The 13,598-nt window shown below is 58.1% G+C and overlaps 1 protein-coding gene across 1 annotated transcript; it reads left to right on the top strand.

Annotated features, from left to right (window-relative positions):
* Positions 1 to 229: 229 nt before the first annotated feature.
* KCNG4 (potassium voltage-gated channel modifier subfamily G member 4) lies at positions 230 to 12,055 on the top strand. The gene is made up of 2 exons (XM_012738475.2): positions 230 to 1,004; positions 11,054 to 12,055. The coding sequence occupies exons 1-2, from the start codon at positions 255 to 257 to the stop codon at positions 12,053 to 12,055; spliced, it is 1,752 nt and encodes a 583-aa protein (XP_012593929.2). The 5' UTR covers positions 230 to 254.
* The last annotated feature ends 1,543 nt before the right edge of the window (positions 12,056 to 13,598 follow it).

Here is a 13,598-nt window from a genome sequence, read left to right as displayed (position 1 = left end):
GCTTCACGGGGGAAGGGCTTTGTTCACTGATGTATCCCTGGCACATAGTAGGTGGCCAGTAAATACGTGCCAAATGAACGGGCTACAAGAATGAATGATGCAGGCGCGGTTGCAGGAAAGCACATGTCAGAACGTCTAATTAGTGAGATCTGGGACTCTGCCCTGAGCCTGATTTCCCCCCTGTTTTCTTGCCCTTTTCCCTTTGGGTGTCAGACAGGTAAACCCACTGCTCCGCGGCAGGGACGCCTTCCGGGATGCCCACGCCTTCCAGAGCCGGGGGCCTGCGCCCCAGGCCCCCTCGCCGTGGCTCCTGCAGCCCTCTGGGTCGGCTCCTGCCGGGCCCCGTGGAGACGCCGCCCGTCAAGGGCCTTTACTACCGCAGGGTGCGGAAGGCGGGCGCCCTGGACGCCTCCCCGGCGGACCTGAGGAAGGAGATCCTGGTCAACGTGGGGGGCAGGAGGTACCTCCTTCCCTGGAGCACGCTGGACGAGTTCCCGCTGAGCCGCCTGAGCAAGCTCAGGCTCTGCCGCAGCCACGAGGAGATCACGCAGCTCTGCGACGACTACGACGAGGACAGCCGGGAGTTCTTCTTCGACAGGAGCCCCAGCGCCTTCGGGGCGATCGTGAGCTTCCTGGCGGCCGGGAAGCTGGTGCTGCTGCGGGAGATGTGCGCGCTGTCCTTCCGGGAGGAGCTGGCCTACTGGGGCGTCGAGGAGGCCCGCCTGGAGAGGTGCTGCCTGCGCACGCTGCTGCAGAGGCGGGAGGAGCTGGCCGAGCTGCGCAGGCAGGAGGCGGCGCTGCAGCGGCGCGGGGAGGCCCGCGTGCCCGCCGCGCACGGCTCGCGCTGGGGCCTCTGCATGCACCGGCTGCGCGACATGGTGGAGAACCCGCAGTCCGGGCTGCCCGGGAAGGTCTTCGCCTGCCTCTCCATCCTCTTCGTGGCCACCACGGCCGTCAGCCTGTGCGTCAGCACCATGCCCGATCTCAGGGCCGAGGAGGACAAGGTGAGTGGCCCCGATCGCGGCCTGCGGCTGCCCGGGCCCCGGCTGTCTCCTTAGCGGCCCACAAAAACGTCCTCGTTTCTTAAAATTAGAAGAAGAGAAAAATATTATCCAGCAGGGATTATATTCATTTTTAGACCAACCCTGTTGTAAATTATGTTTGTTTTTTTATGTTTGTTTTAGAGACCCACCAAAGTCATTGCGTGCCCTGGCTCTGATAGTGAACCCCGGTTGTTGACAAGGCCATGCCTGATCCCAGTGGGCCAGACAGGCCCAGCCTCACCTCTCCCGGCTCTGGTGCTGTGGGGCAAATCGCTGAACCTCTCTGAGCCTCAGTTTCCTCTTCTGTAAAATGGGTGACATTGTTACGCAAATGGACGCATTCGGTGCACTCAGCACATGTTTGGGCAACTACTTATTGCCAAGCACGAGGCCAGGCCCCAGATCCCTGCTTTCTTGAGCTAACATTCTCCTGGGCACCCCAGCACCATTTTCAGACGAAGAAACTGAGGCACAGTACGTCTAGTCTCTTCAGAGGTACTTAGTAAAGATGCCGATCACGGCAAAGGTTCTCGGGCTCGGTTTCCCCGCAGTGCTGAGTGTCTCAGCCAGTCTCACCAGATGGAAACCCAGGGACCAGCTGACGTGTAAGTGACCCGGGCCCAGGAGGCCAGGGCACAGGGTTGCGCTTGTCCACTCCAGCACTCTTTCTTTTTTTTTTTTTTTTTGAGACAGAGTCTCGCTCTGTCGCCCGGGCTAGAGTGAGTGCCGTGGCGTCAGCCTAGCTCACAGCAACCTCAAACTCCCAACAGCTGTCCATTCACCGCAGGTCCCTTCCCTTAAAGACAAATCCCGGGGCAAGACAGGAGGATCAGAGAACTTTCCAGACAGGAAGGACTTAGATGGAGAACCAGCCCGTGCCCCACACCCAGTAGGTTCTCGATCAGTATTTGTTGAGTCAAATGTGTCTTGTCCAACCTATAAATGTTTGTCCTAGGAAAAAAAATTTGAACTTTCAGACAACTCGTTTTCCCATGGAGAAGACTATAGGAATTTTCTCATTCTATTTAGCACAAAAGCATGTGATTTACGAGCCTGCGTATTTGCAGAAATATTTACCTGTGGACTCTGCAGTGAAAGATTAAGACCAAATAAGCGACCTCCTTACCCCATGCCCTAAGGTGCCCCTGGTCCCACTGGCTAAGGGAAGACCCCTGGGTGGCCACAGCCTGTTCCTCTTAGAAGCTGCCGGATAGAGAGGGGACTGGTAGGGGCCGGCCGGCGGAGATTTACGCCGCGCCAAGGGCCAAGATCTTTCCAAAACCTAATGCTTTGAAAATGATGAAGGGTGTGATCCCGGGCCTGGCTCAGCGGTGACCGGGAAGTCAAATGGGAGTGGGAGACAGGCCTGCGGAGCTGGGCGGCCCAGAGTTGGAGCTGCGGGATCCGGCAGCTGTGGCCCTCCTGGGATAAATGGGACTCCGGCCCAGGCTCAGTGCGCGATGCCTGTGCTGTCTCCCTCCCGAGACCGCCTCTGCGTGTGCCCGGGACAGAGTGTGGCTGTCTCCTGCTTAGATAATAATTCTGACACCAGGGAGGCTGAGGACGGAGGCCTTGACCGTGGCCTTGCATTTACATAAAAAGGCTATGTGCTGTCCCCAGTATTCCAGATTTGCCCCCAGGGGACATCAGTGGCCAGCTGCTCCTGGGGACGGGCCGTGACCGCCGGATGTGGGGCCATGTCGTCCCACGTGGCCCTGACGGCATCCACGCAGATGAATTAATGTCTCAGGTGTGGGGGGTAGATGCAACCCGCAGAACTCCTCTATCGGAAACGAGGGTGGAGGGTTAGAGAACACTCGAAGACAGCACATTTCCGTTTTCTTTTCCTAACTTCTCTCAGCCGTGTCCTTGGAGTAAACTTGATAGTGGGTCAAAGGTCTGTGCCTGAGATCTCGAATTAAAACAGAGCGGGGAGGAGGCAGTGCAGACAGCAAGGGCCAAACCAAATGCCCCAGCGCCTCCGAGACGCACATGAACTTGAAAGTCCTGGACTCCTGGGGCATTTATTCCCGTCGTGAGGCTGGCATCTGACACCACGGGCTGACGTCATCCTTCCAGAGGCATTAGGATGTGACTGCAACTGCTACCCCCATTTTACAGATGAGGAAACTGAGGCCTGGGGGAAATTCCATCACTTCCCTAAGCTCACAGTTGGTAAGAGGCAGAGCCAGGGTCTGAGCTCACCTCTGATTGGCTCTAAAACCCGACCCCCTAGGACCATACGACACCAATGCTGTCATTCATTTCTGGGCCACTCCAACTACACCCTCGGCGGCACTGCGAGTTTCTGAGGCAGCCGGGCTTTGTGAAGGGCTTGTCTGTCCAGAGTGACAGATGCCCTGGGCTTGACTCTCAGCCTCACCCCTTACTAACCCAGTGATCTCGGGAAAAGCACCTAACTTCCCCCAGCCTCAGTTTCCCCATCTGTGAAATGGGGACGCTGTTAGCACTTTCCTCCAGGGCTCATGGTGAGGGTGACAAGAGTGATGTACAAAGCAGCTGGGACAGCGCTGACACACACAGGTGCTCAACAACGGCGGGTCATCGCCATCGGTTAGGCGTGCGCTAACAGGCAGTGAGACACGCAGACTGTCCCTCGCTCAGCAGCCGCCACTGGCTGCCTCCGACGTCCTTCTTGGTGCTGGAGGTAAGACTCACCTTCCCCGGCCTTACGTCCTGAGCACCCTGCCTGCTCCATTTTCTAAATTGAGTTGCCATCCACATAGCCTCAAACTGACCGTCTTAAAGGGAACAACTCAGTGGGATGTGGAACAGTCACTGTCCCACGGCCACCACCTCTATCTGGCTCCAAAATGTTTTCTCATCACCCCTGAATGAAACCCTGTACCCACTGAGCAGTCGCTCCCCATCCCCTCCTCCCATCCCATCCCTAATTCCCCTCCCCATCCCCTCCCCCACTCCCCTCCCCATTCCCCTCTCCCCTTCCCCTCCCCCATTCCCCTCCCCCATTCCTCTCCCCTATGCCCTCCCCCATTCCCCTCCCCCACTCCCCTCCCCATTCCCCTCTCCCCTTCCCCTCCCCCATTCCCCTCCTCATGCCCTCCCCCATTCCCCTCCCCCACTCCCCTCCCCATTCCCCTCCCCCATTCCCCTCCCCCATTCCACTTCCCATTCCCCTCTCCTATGCCCTCCCCCATTCTCCCCCCCTGCTCCCTCCCCCGCCCCTGGCAGCCAGCTATCTGTTCTCCGACTCTATGGCCGTATCTATTCCAGACATCTTGTAGGAATGGAGTTGTGCTCTATGTAGCCTGGCTCCCTTCACTCAGCATGACGTCTGCAAGGCCCCCCACGCGGTAGCATAGAGCAGCGCTTCCTTCTTCCTTACTGCAGGGTAGCATCCACTGTAGTACAGCCACAGCTTGTTTATCCTGTACCTACGGCCACAGCTCCTTTATCCTTTCTCCGTTGGTGGCCTGCTCCCTTTGATAGTTGGAGGTGTGAACACACACCACAAAGACCCCCACCTCCAGAGGACGGGATGGGCTTGAGACCTGGCCAGGATTCTGTTCCACGGCTCCTGTTCCTGCCCCTTCGATAGGCAGGACTCGGAATCTAGTCCCGACTGCCCAGGGCAGGTGGCGTCCCCCACGGGACTCCAGTCTCCTGACTGTGAAGAGCCGGACTCCCTGGCCACTGGTGTCCTCCCGCTCTGGGCACCTGCAGCGCCCTGTCCTGGTCTCTTTGCTGCAGCTTCCAAGGTCTTTGTTTTCCTCCGCGTTTGTGTCCTCCCTGCCATCCGTCCCTCCTGCCCTTCCCACGTGGCTTTGGCGCCTTTCCCTCCCTCCGGGGGAGGCTGAACGCCCCTGGCCAGCTGCAGGGAACCTCTCTCTTCTCCTTTGCTGCCACTGAGCCGTCCCAACCACGGCATCGTGTCCTGTAACGAGGCCCGAACCTTTAGTCTGCCAGTCCTGGTCGGATCCCAACCCTGCCGCTACCTGGCTCTTTCCGTGGGTGCGTCCCTTCATTTCCTCATGCTTCTATTTCCCCACCTATAAAGGAAGGTGATAACACCTGCTCAGAGGGCAGCAGTGAGGACCGAGGGGGAGCCAGCTTACCTGGTTCAGCACAGAGGGGACACTCACTGTCTTCTCCACCCACGGCCAGCATCGGACCCCATTCGGCCCTCGAGCTCGGCACGTCTTTCCCCAGGGCCCGCTCTGGGCTGCAGCCCCGACGCCCTGCGAGAAGCACTGGCACAAACCACGCTCCTAACCCGCCCTGCAGCCCCTACTCGCTTCTCCTCACCTTAGATTCCACCCCTGCCCCAGAGTGTTGCTTGGGGCTGTCAGAGAGACCGCGAGGGGACGTGCACACCCTACTGCAGCTGCAGGACGGTCATGGGGGCAGGGCGTGGGACCTTTGGTTCTCGCTTTCCTTGCTGTGTTAGTTTCTGCACCCGCTAGGATGGGGAGCTACACAAGGAAGGCAGGGAGGGAGATTTCTAAAAGACCAGGCAGGACTCATGGGCCCCTCCCCAGAAACAATGCCTTCCCGAACCTTCTAGCTGCAGTTCCACCCCACCATCTCCCTGCCCTTTAATAAGAAGGTTCTGCTGGAGCCAGCTTCTTCCTGCTCCTGCTCCTCCTCCTCCTTCTCCTCTTCCTCCTTCTCCTCCTCTTCCTCTTCCTCCTCCTCCTCTTCCTCCTCCTCCTCTTCCTTCTCCTCCTCTTCTTCCTCCTCCTCCTCCTGCCAGTTCCTGGATCCCAAGTCAGCGTCGTTGGAAGGGACTGCCCTGTTGTCTGTAGCTTCTCTGTGTTCACTGACATTTGGTGACTGCTCTAGTGAATTCCTCCTATCCTGGTTTTGTTGTTTTTTTAGGATTCTCCCAAACCCCGCTGAGTCTCCCTGTGTCCCAGCCAAAAGGAACCCCTCTTTCCTGGACCGGCCCCTCCTGTCCTGATGCTGTTCTCGCTGTTCCCTCCGCCCCATCACACCCCCATCTCCACGGTGGGGCTCCCAGCCCTCCCCAGGGCCCAGACAAAGGCCCCCACCCAGACTCATGCTCAAGCCCCAGCTGGAGGTCCGAATGTGTCACTTCAGTATAGGGCAAGCCACTGTGAGATGTGGGGTCTGTGGACACACATCAGAGCCCTGTGGGGCACCTGGCCCTGTGCTAGCCACTCCCCCGTGTCCCGGTCTAATCAAGGAAGGAGCCGGGACAGGAGTGAGTCAGCACGTCCAGGTCCGGGACAGTCCCAGAGGAAACAGCCAGGCCCGAGGCCAGGGCAGGAGGCCCACATTACAAATTCACAGCGGCAGGGAGGAGCGGGAGGGAGGCCTGAACTGCCCAGCCGAGCAGTGGGGACAGCACTGAGAACTGCTGCAGAAGTGAGAAGGGCTGTGTCCAGAAGGGGGGGCTGCAGGGGCACTTGTGAAAGGCGGGGACCAGGACGGCTCCAAGGTCAAGACTGCGGCCCCAAGTCCCTCCGGGTTGGAGCTTCCAGGACTGCCCCCACTGCACCTGCAGCCATCTGGCCAGCAGCCTGTCCAGACAGACCCTGGGGCAGCGGCTCTGCCCTGAGGGCCCGGCTCCGTTGCTGCGGAGAAGGGTCTGGCAGGACCCCACCCACGGCCTCACCCGGGAATATGTGACCAGCTCAGACTCGGAACCCGGATCCTTTTTTATAAAGATGTATTTCACCTCTGAGACCCTTTGAAGGTGCACAGTGCAGTGGCTTTTAGTGTGTTCATGACGGCTCAGCCATCACCATCTTATTCCCACACCCATCAGCAGCCACCGCCGTTCTCCCCCTCCCCCAGCCCCCCGCCACCACGCATCTGCTTTCTGTCCCTGTGGATTTGCCAGTTCCGGACAGCTCCTAGACGTGGAATCGCACACTGTGTGGGTTTGTGTCCGAGTATGACGTCTTCAAGGCCCTTCCGTGTTGCAGCGTGTATTACACTCCGTTCCTTTGTAGGGCTGGCTGATATCCCACTGTGTGGCTATGCCACATTTTATTCATTCATTCCTTGTTGATGGACTTTTAGGTTGTTTCCACTTTGGGGCCATTATGCATGGTCCTGCTGCAGACATCTGTGCACAAGGGTGGAATTGCGGGGACAGACGGTCACTCTAAGTTTAACCTTCTGAGGAAGTGCCAACCAAGTTGCGCAGACCTTACCATGTCACATGCCACCAGCCGTGCGGACGGCTTCCGCCCTCTCCGCGATGTCACCGGCGCTTGCTGCTGTCTGCCTCTGCAATCCCAGCCGCCCAGGTGGACGTGAAGCCATGCCTCATTGTAGTTTTGATTTTCTTTCATTTTCATTTTTTTCACTTTTCATTATGGAAAATTTCAGACACTTGCAAAGTAAATGGAATAATACAATGAACCCCGAGGACTCAACTCAGCTCCAACCATGGGCAATATTTGGCCCTTCCTGCATCCTCTCTCTCTCTCCATCCTCTCTCCACCCAAATCACTTACTATCATTTTGATTTCACAGTTTTACAGGTGAAATGTGCATGCCTTGAAATGCACGAATCTCAGCTGTGCAATTTAACACACGGCTACGCCCGTGTAACTGTCACCCTGTTACTATACGACATTTCCGGGACCCCACAAAGCTCCATCACGGCCCCTCACAGTTGATCCCTCCCCCACCTGGGGCGGCCGCTGCTGTGACAGTTTTGTGCCCCATAGGTGGGTTTGCCTGTTCTCAGGCTCCCAGAGATGGAAACCTACAACCCATGTTCCACCGTAGCTGCTCATTCCCACGCGTGGTCTGTGACATGCACCTGTGTTGCTCCACCATTCCCGCCCCCCGCCGTGTCTCGGCCGAGTTTCGCTCTTCTTCCCTGCGGGAAGGAATGAGAGCACACCTCACCCCATGGGTGGCAAGGCCCATGAACAGGGTGACTGACCACCCTGTTTGCCCAGGACTGACAGTGTTCCCAGGACCTGGAACTTTCTGTGCTCAAACCTGGGGCAAACAGGATGAATCGTTGGCCCTCCTTACAAAATACACCTGGAAACTTCCACAAAGGGGGAAAGAATAACTTTTTTTCCTTTTCGTCCTTTCCCTTTTTCTTGTTTTTTCGAATACTGGCTGGGCTGGGAATTACTGCCTCAGCTTGAGCTCCACGGATCCCCGCCCCCGGCCACGGTGGGTTCATTCCTCCAGGAAGCCGTGCAGGAGGAGGCAGCTGGTTTAAGGATGCAGAGCAGAGCCCTATGCGGGGGCGGTGACTCGGCACCCGGGCCCTGCTGCAGTGCGGGAGGTGGCCAGCAGGCCAGGCTGCGGCAGCAGGAGCCGGTGTGCATGGCTTGAATATCCAAACACCACCCCGGAGGCAGAACCTTCTCGGCCTCTCGGGAGTCACCTTCCTCTGCTGTGGGATCATTGGTTTGCAAAAGTTATTCCCAGGCTACAAGTCTCTTAAGCCCAGGAGAAAATTCCCAGAACATCAACAAAGAGAGAGGTCTTGTAGGGAGCTGGCCAACATGCAAATTTTGGGACAGCCCACCCTAGGGTTTCGATGCTGTGCTGAGGTCCCAGGAATCTGCATTCATAACAAATACCTGGGGGGTTCTGGTGCAGGAATCAGCTTTGAGAACTAGTGATTCTGGGCTGGGCGCGGTGGCTCACTCCTGTAATCCTAGCATTCTGGGAGGCTGAGGTGGGAGGGTTGCTTGAGCTTAGGAGTTCAAGACCAGCCTGATCAAGAGCGAGACTCCATCTCTACTATAAATAGAAAGAAATTAGCCAAACAACTAAAAATAGAAAAAATTAGCCGGGCGTGGTGGCGCATGCCTGTAGTCCCAGCTACCTGGGAGGCTGAGGCAGGAGGATCACTTGAGCCCAGGAGTTTGAGGTTGCTGTGAGCTAGGCTGGTGCCACGGCACTCTAGCCCGGGCAGCAGAGCGAGACTCTGTCTCAAATAAATAAATAAAAGAACCAGCGGTTCTGTCCCAACCTCTCCACTGGAAACTGAAGCTCAGAGAAGGGCAGGGACCATTGCAGAGCCACACAGTAAGTTTGCAGCAGGACCTGGGGAACCAGGGCCCCAAACTCCTGAGCCCTCCAGGATCCTAAAGCCATTCGTGACAGTCATGGCAAAGGCCTCTCAGCGTGGTGGAGAATTTCCTCCCCTGCTTGTCAAATCCAGCAAGAGGAGGAGGGTGTTGCTGACCTTGTGCTGACCAGCCAAGGTTTTGTCTGTGACCAAGGTATCGTCGCGTTAAAATAGCCACACGGTGTTGTGTGCCTGCCGTGTGTGTGTGCATTATTGCCATTCACTACAACGGCCCTTCCCAGAGGAGAGAGCTGAAAGTGTAGAGGGGACAGGGGGGTTGCCTGAGCCAGTGGAGGAGGTGGGATTTGAAACGGGGCCACAGCTGCTGTGCACGGTGTCCCTCGGCAATGCCCCCGACTCCCGCCCTGCGGAGCACCAGAGAAGTCAAGTGAGATTGGGACGGTCTAGCCTGTCACTCTTTCTCCAGGGGCCAGACATCAGGAACATTTCAATTTAGGATTCCGGTGGGCCCAGGCACTGGAAATAATTTCTTTTTCCACCTCAGAGCATTTTAATCCAAAGAAAACTGCCGTTGTCAACATCTTGCTTTTTACGGAGGCAACTGGCTTCAGTCGTTCATACACTCATCCATCAAGTATACGTGTGTGTATGTGTGTGTGTGTGATATTTACAGCAAGGTTCTCTATTCTGGCTCCACATCTGAATCATCTAGGGGGCTTCTGGAAAATTCTATGGCTCAGCTCCAACCTAGATCAATTAAATTGGAATCTCTGTGGGCCCAGCCTGGGCAGTGGATGTTTCAAGGGTCCCCAAGGGGCTTCTGATGTGAAGCCAAGGTCGAGAGCCACACACCAGGCCAGGGCATGGCAAACGGTAACGTGTGCACAAGTCACCTGGGAGTCTAGCTAAACTGCAGATGATGATGCCGGGCGGGGGGGGGGGGGGGAGGAGGGAGCCGAGATGCTGAGTTTCTAATAAGTTCCTGGAGGAGGCTGATGCTTTGTGCTCAAGGACCACATTTGAGTGGCAGAGGGGCTGGTGGAAGTGCTCTGTTAGGAGAACAAAATACAGAATAGCGCCCACTGTGCTGGGACCTGCTGAGGGAGACAGGCCCCCCAGAAGCGATGTCTGCTTGTCTAGCTGCGGCACCCCCAGAGCCCAGCCCAGTGCCTGGCACAAAGTGGATCCTCTATACATTTCAACTGGTCCAATGAATGAGGACTGGTAGACAAAGAAGTTACAAAATAGTGTAGAGTGACTAAGAGACCTGGGTTGGGTCGAACTCTATGACCTACTGTGTCTGTGTGCTCAGGCACGTCATTTCACTGCTGTCACCAATTTCCTAGGCCATCAAATGAGGTCACAGTATTGCTGTGTGGCTTAAGTGATGACAGCAGAGCAGTGCATGGTACCCAAGAGGTACCATGCCAGTTAAGGCAGAGGCCGCTGCTATAACAAAGAGGCCCCGTGATAGAACGGCTTTGAACAAAATTTCTCTCTCGTGCAATCCTCCCCGAGTGAGGGAACTAGGTGACCGGACAGCTCCTGTTCTGGGACCTGAACTTTCTCCACCATGATGTTCCGTCCACCCCTGGGGCCTTGGTCCAACCTGCCTGCTCTGAGCTGGGGCACAGGCCCACCTGGGATGTCCCAGCTCACAAGAAGTGTGGAAAGCATGTGCAGGAGTTCACACCAATATCTTAAGTTGTGGACCCAGAGGCGGTTCCCATCACTTCTGTTTCCGCCCTGTGGGTGAGCACTTAGCCATGTGGCCACACCTAGCTGTAAGAGAGGCCAGAAAGGGCTGTCGGGCTGCCCGGCAACAACTTGACAACTACATCAAAAGATGTTTGTGGACGAATAAGTCTACAGCCCAGAGCTCAACCGACACACACCCAGAAGCGCCTTTCAGCATGGCGTGACCTCCCCCGTTTCCAGCGCCGATGCGGGTCACTCTCTACCCTGCCTTTGTTGCCTCTTCTCCCCGCAGGGCGAATGCTCTCGAAAGTGCTACTACATTTTCGTGGTGGAGACCATCTGCGTGGCCTGGTTTTCCCTGGAGTTCTGCCTGAGGTTCGTCCAGGCCCAGAACAAGTGCCAGTTCTTCCAGGGGCCCCTGAACATCATCGACATCCTGGCCATCTCCCCGTACTACGTGTCGCTCGCGGTGTCCGAGGAGCCCCCCGGGGACGGCGAGCGGCCGAGCGGCAGCTCCTACCTGGAGAAGGTGGGGCTGGTGCTGCGCGTGCTGCGGGCGCTGCGCATCCTCTACGTCATGCGCCTGGCGCGCCACTCGCTGGGGCTGCAGACGCTGGGGCTCACCGTGCGCCGCTGCACGCGCGAGTTCGGCCTCCTCCTCCTCTTCCTGGCCGTGGCCGTCACCCTCTTCTCCCCTTTGGTCTACGTGGCCGAGAACGAGTCCGGGCGGGTCCTGGAGTTCACCAGCATCCCCGCCTCCTACTGGTGGGCCATCATCTCCATGACCACGGTGGGCTACGGGGACATGGTCCCGCGCAGCGTGCCGGGCCAGATGGTAGCCCTCAGCAGCATCCTGAGCGGGATCCTCATCATGGCCTTCCCGGCCACGTCCATCTTCCACACCTTCTCCCACTCCTACCTGGAGCTCAAGAAGGAGCAGGAGCAGCTCCAGGCCCGCCTCAGGTGCCTCCAAAGCACCCCCGTGCCCAGTGACCTCGAACTCCTGGACGCCAGCGTGGCCAGCGACCGTGAACTCCTGGACGCCAGCGTGGCCAGCGACCGTGAACTCCTGGACGCCAGCGTGGCCAGCGACCGTGAACTCCTGGACGCCAGCGTGGCCAGCGACCGTGAACTCCTGGACGCCAGCGTGGCCAGCGACCGTGAACTCCTGGACGCCAGCGTGGCCAGCGACCGTGAACTCCTGGACGCCAGCGAGGCCGTTGGGCACAAACTCACGGATGACGTCGACGACCGGATCCCGGGGAGCCGCGCCTCGCCCGTGGTGCACGTGTAACTCAAAACCCCTTGAGAACACATACGGTGACCTCAGCCCGCCACTGTGGCTGAAACACACCCGGGACCGGCCAGTGGAGACCAGCCGGTGGTACATTTCTAGCGCCCAGGGAGGACTCCCCAAGCTAGGAGGCACGAGGCCAAGATGCTCAGTCCTGGTGATCCCGGGCCCTGTGGGGCCTCTTCCTTTTTCCCTGTCCGTCCTGAGCACACCCAGTCCTGCCGGATTAGGGCAGTCTCCCTCCTTCCTCTTTTCCTTCCCAGCAGAGTCTTTGACATCCCAAGCTGGGCTCCAGATGCCTGCAGAACGCTGGTCACCGTCAACATTTGAGGATGGAGCGGACAGAATCCCACTATTCCCCTAAGACCCTCGCTCCTGGGCCACAGCACCGCCAGAAGTCAGAGAGTCTGGTCACCACAAACCCTTCCGATCAGATCTCCCCACCCAGCCCTTCCCCAGGCTCCGCAGGGATGGATAAGTTCTCTCTCTGCCCCCCACTACCAGCGGGACTTCCCCCCGCGCAGCTGCCTCCCCGCCAGCTCCGGAAGCCCACAGCCAAGAAGGCAGCGCTCGCCTTTCTGCAGTGAACCCCACGTTGGAGGCGGTGGCTGCAAGCCTGCCACCGCCCCGCCCCATACACCTGGCACCTGGGTCCTGGCCAGAAGCCCCGTGCGCAGGCTGGGCAGGCTCTCCGGCCGGCCGGACTCCTGGGGGGATGTCCCCCAATGACCCAGTCGTTAGGCTTGGCAGAGGCGAACTCTTTCAGGGCTCTGCATTGTCCCTTGAGATAACTGCTCCTGCCTCTGGCTCCTCCCGCACTGCCGGGGACCTTGGCTTTTGATCCTCAGTTAGGCCACCAAGGGTTCCACACAGCTTCACTGCAGAAACAAGGGCAGCCGTCGTCGGGTCTGCCCCTCGCCGGCTCCCCAGACCAGGCCCCCTAACGCCAGAAGGTAGACATTCTTAGCTTACAGTTAAATGTATTTGTTTACTCGTGTGTTCATTTGCTAACAGAGTCAGCCCTTTGCCGCCACGGGCAGATGCAGAGTGAATCACCTGCGATAAAGCAGCGCATCCTGAGCGTAGCCAGGGAAGAGCAAGGAGCGCCAAGCGCGTGGCTCCCAGAGGCCTGGCGGGGGCGGGCGGGCTGGAGTGCGGAGGGGTCTCTGGGCAGGCGAGCTGCGGCGAGAAGGTGGGGGGCCTCGAACGCTTTGCAGAGGACCGAGTGACGTGGACAGACCGTGGGTTAGGAAGACAGCGGTGGGGTGGGATGTGAGAAGACCAGTTTGGAATGGGGACTAAGATGGGAGGGCCTCCTCCGTGTCATTAACTGTACACAGTGGTGTCAAATGCTGGCGGCTCTTCTGGTCCCCAGCAGAACGCATCTGGGAGCTGTCTCGATGGCACTTCCCAAGAGTGACACGGCCCCGCACGGCGGCTCACCGTTGGCTGCAAGTCCACTGGAGAAAGAGCCCCAGGATGCAAATGGGTGGCAGCAAAGCGGTTTGGGACCCGCGGGTCAGATGTAGTGTGTGTATGAGAG

This window comes from Microcebus murinus, chromosome 20 (assembly GCF_040939455.1).
Source record: "Microcebus murinus isolate Inina chromosome 20, M.murinus_Inina_mat1.0, whole genome shotgun sequence".
Taxonomy (NCBI): domain Eukaryota; kingdom Metazoa; phylum Chordata; class Mammalia; order Primates; family Cheirogaleidae; genus Microcebus; species Microcebus murinus.
The sequence above is the reverse complement of the archived record's forward strand: the minus strand, read 5'-3'. Positions and strand labels throughout refer to the sequence as shown.

Coding starts and splice junctions, on each gene's coding strand:
- KCNG4 (XM_012738475.2), top strand. CDS start 255: ATGCCCACGCCTTCCAGAGCCGGGGGCCTGCGCCCCAGGCCCCCTCGC. Junction 1,005..11,053: donor TCAGGGCCGAGGAGGACAAG/GTGAGTGGCCCC, acceptor TTCTCCCCGCAG/GGCGAATGCTCTCGAAAGTG.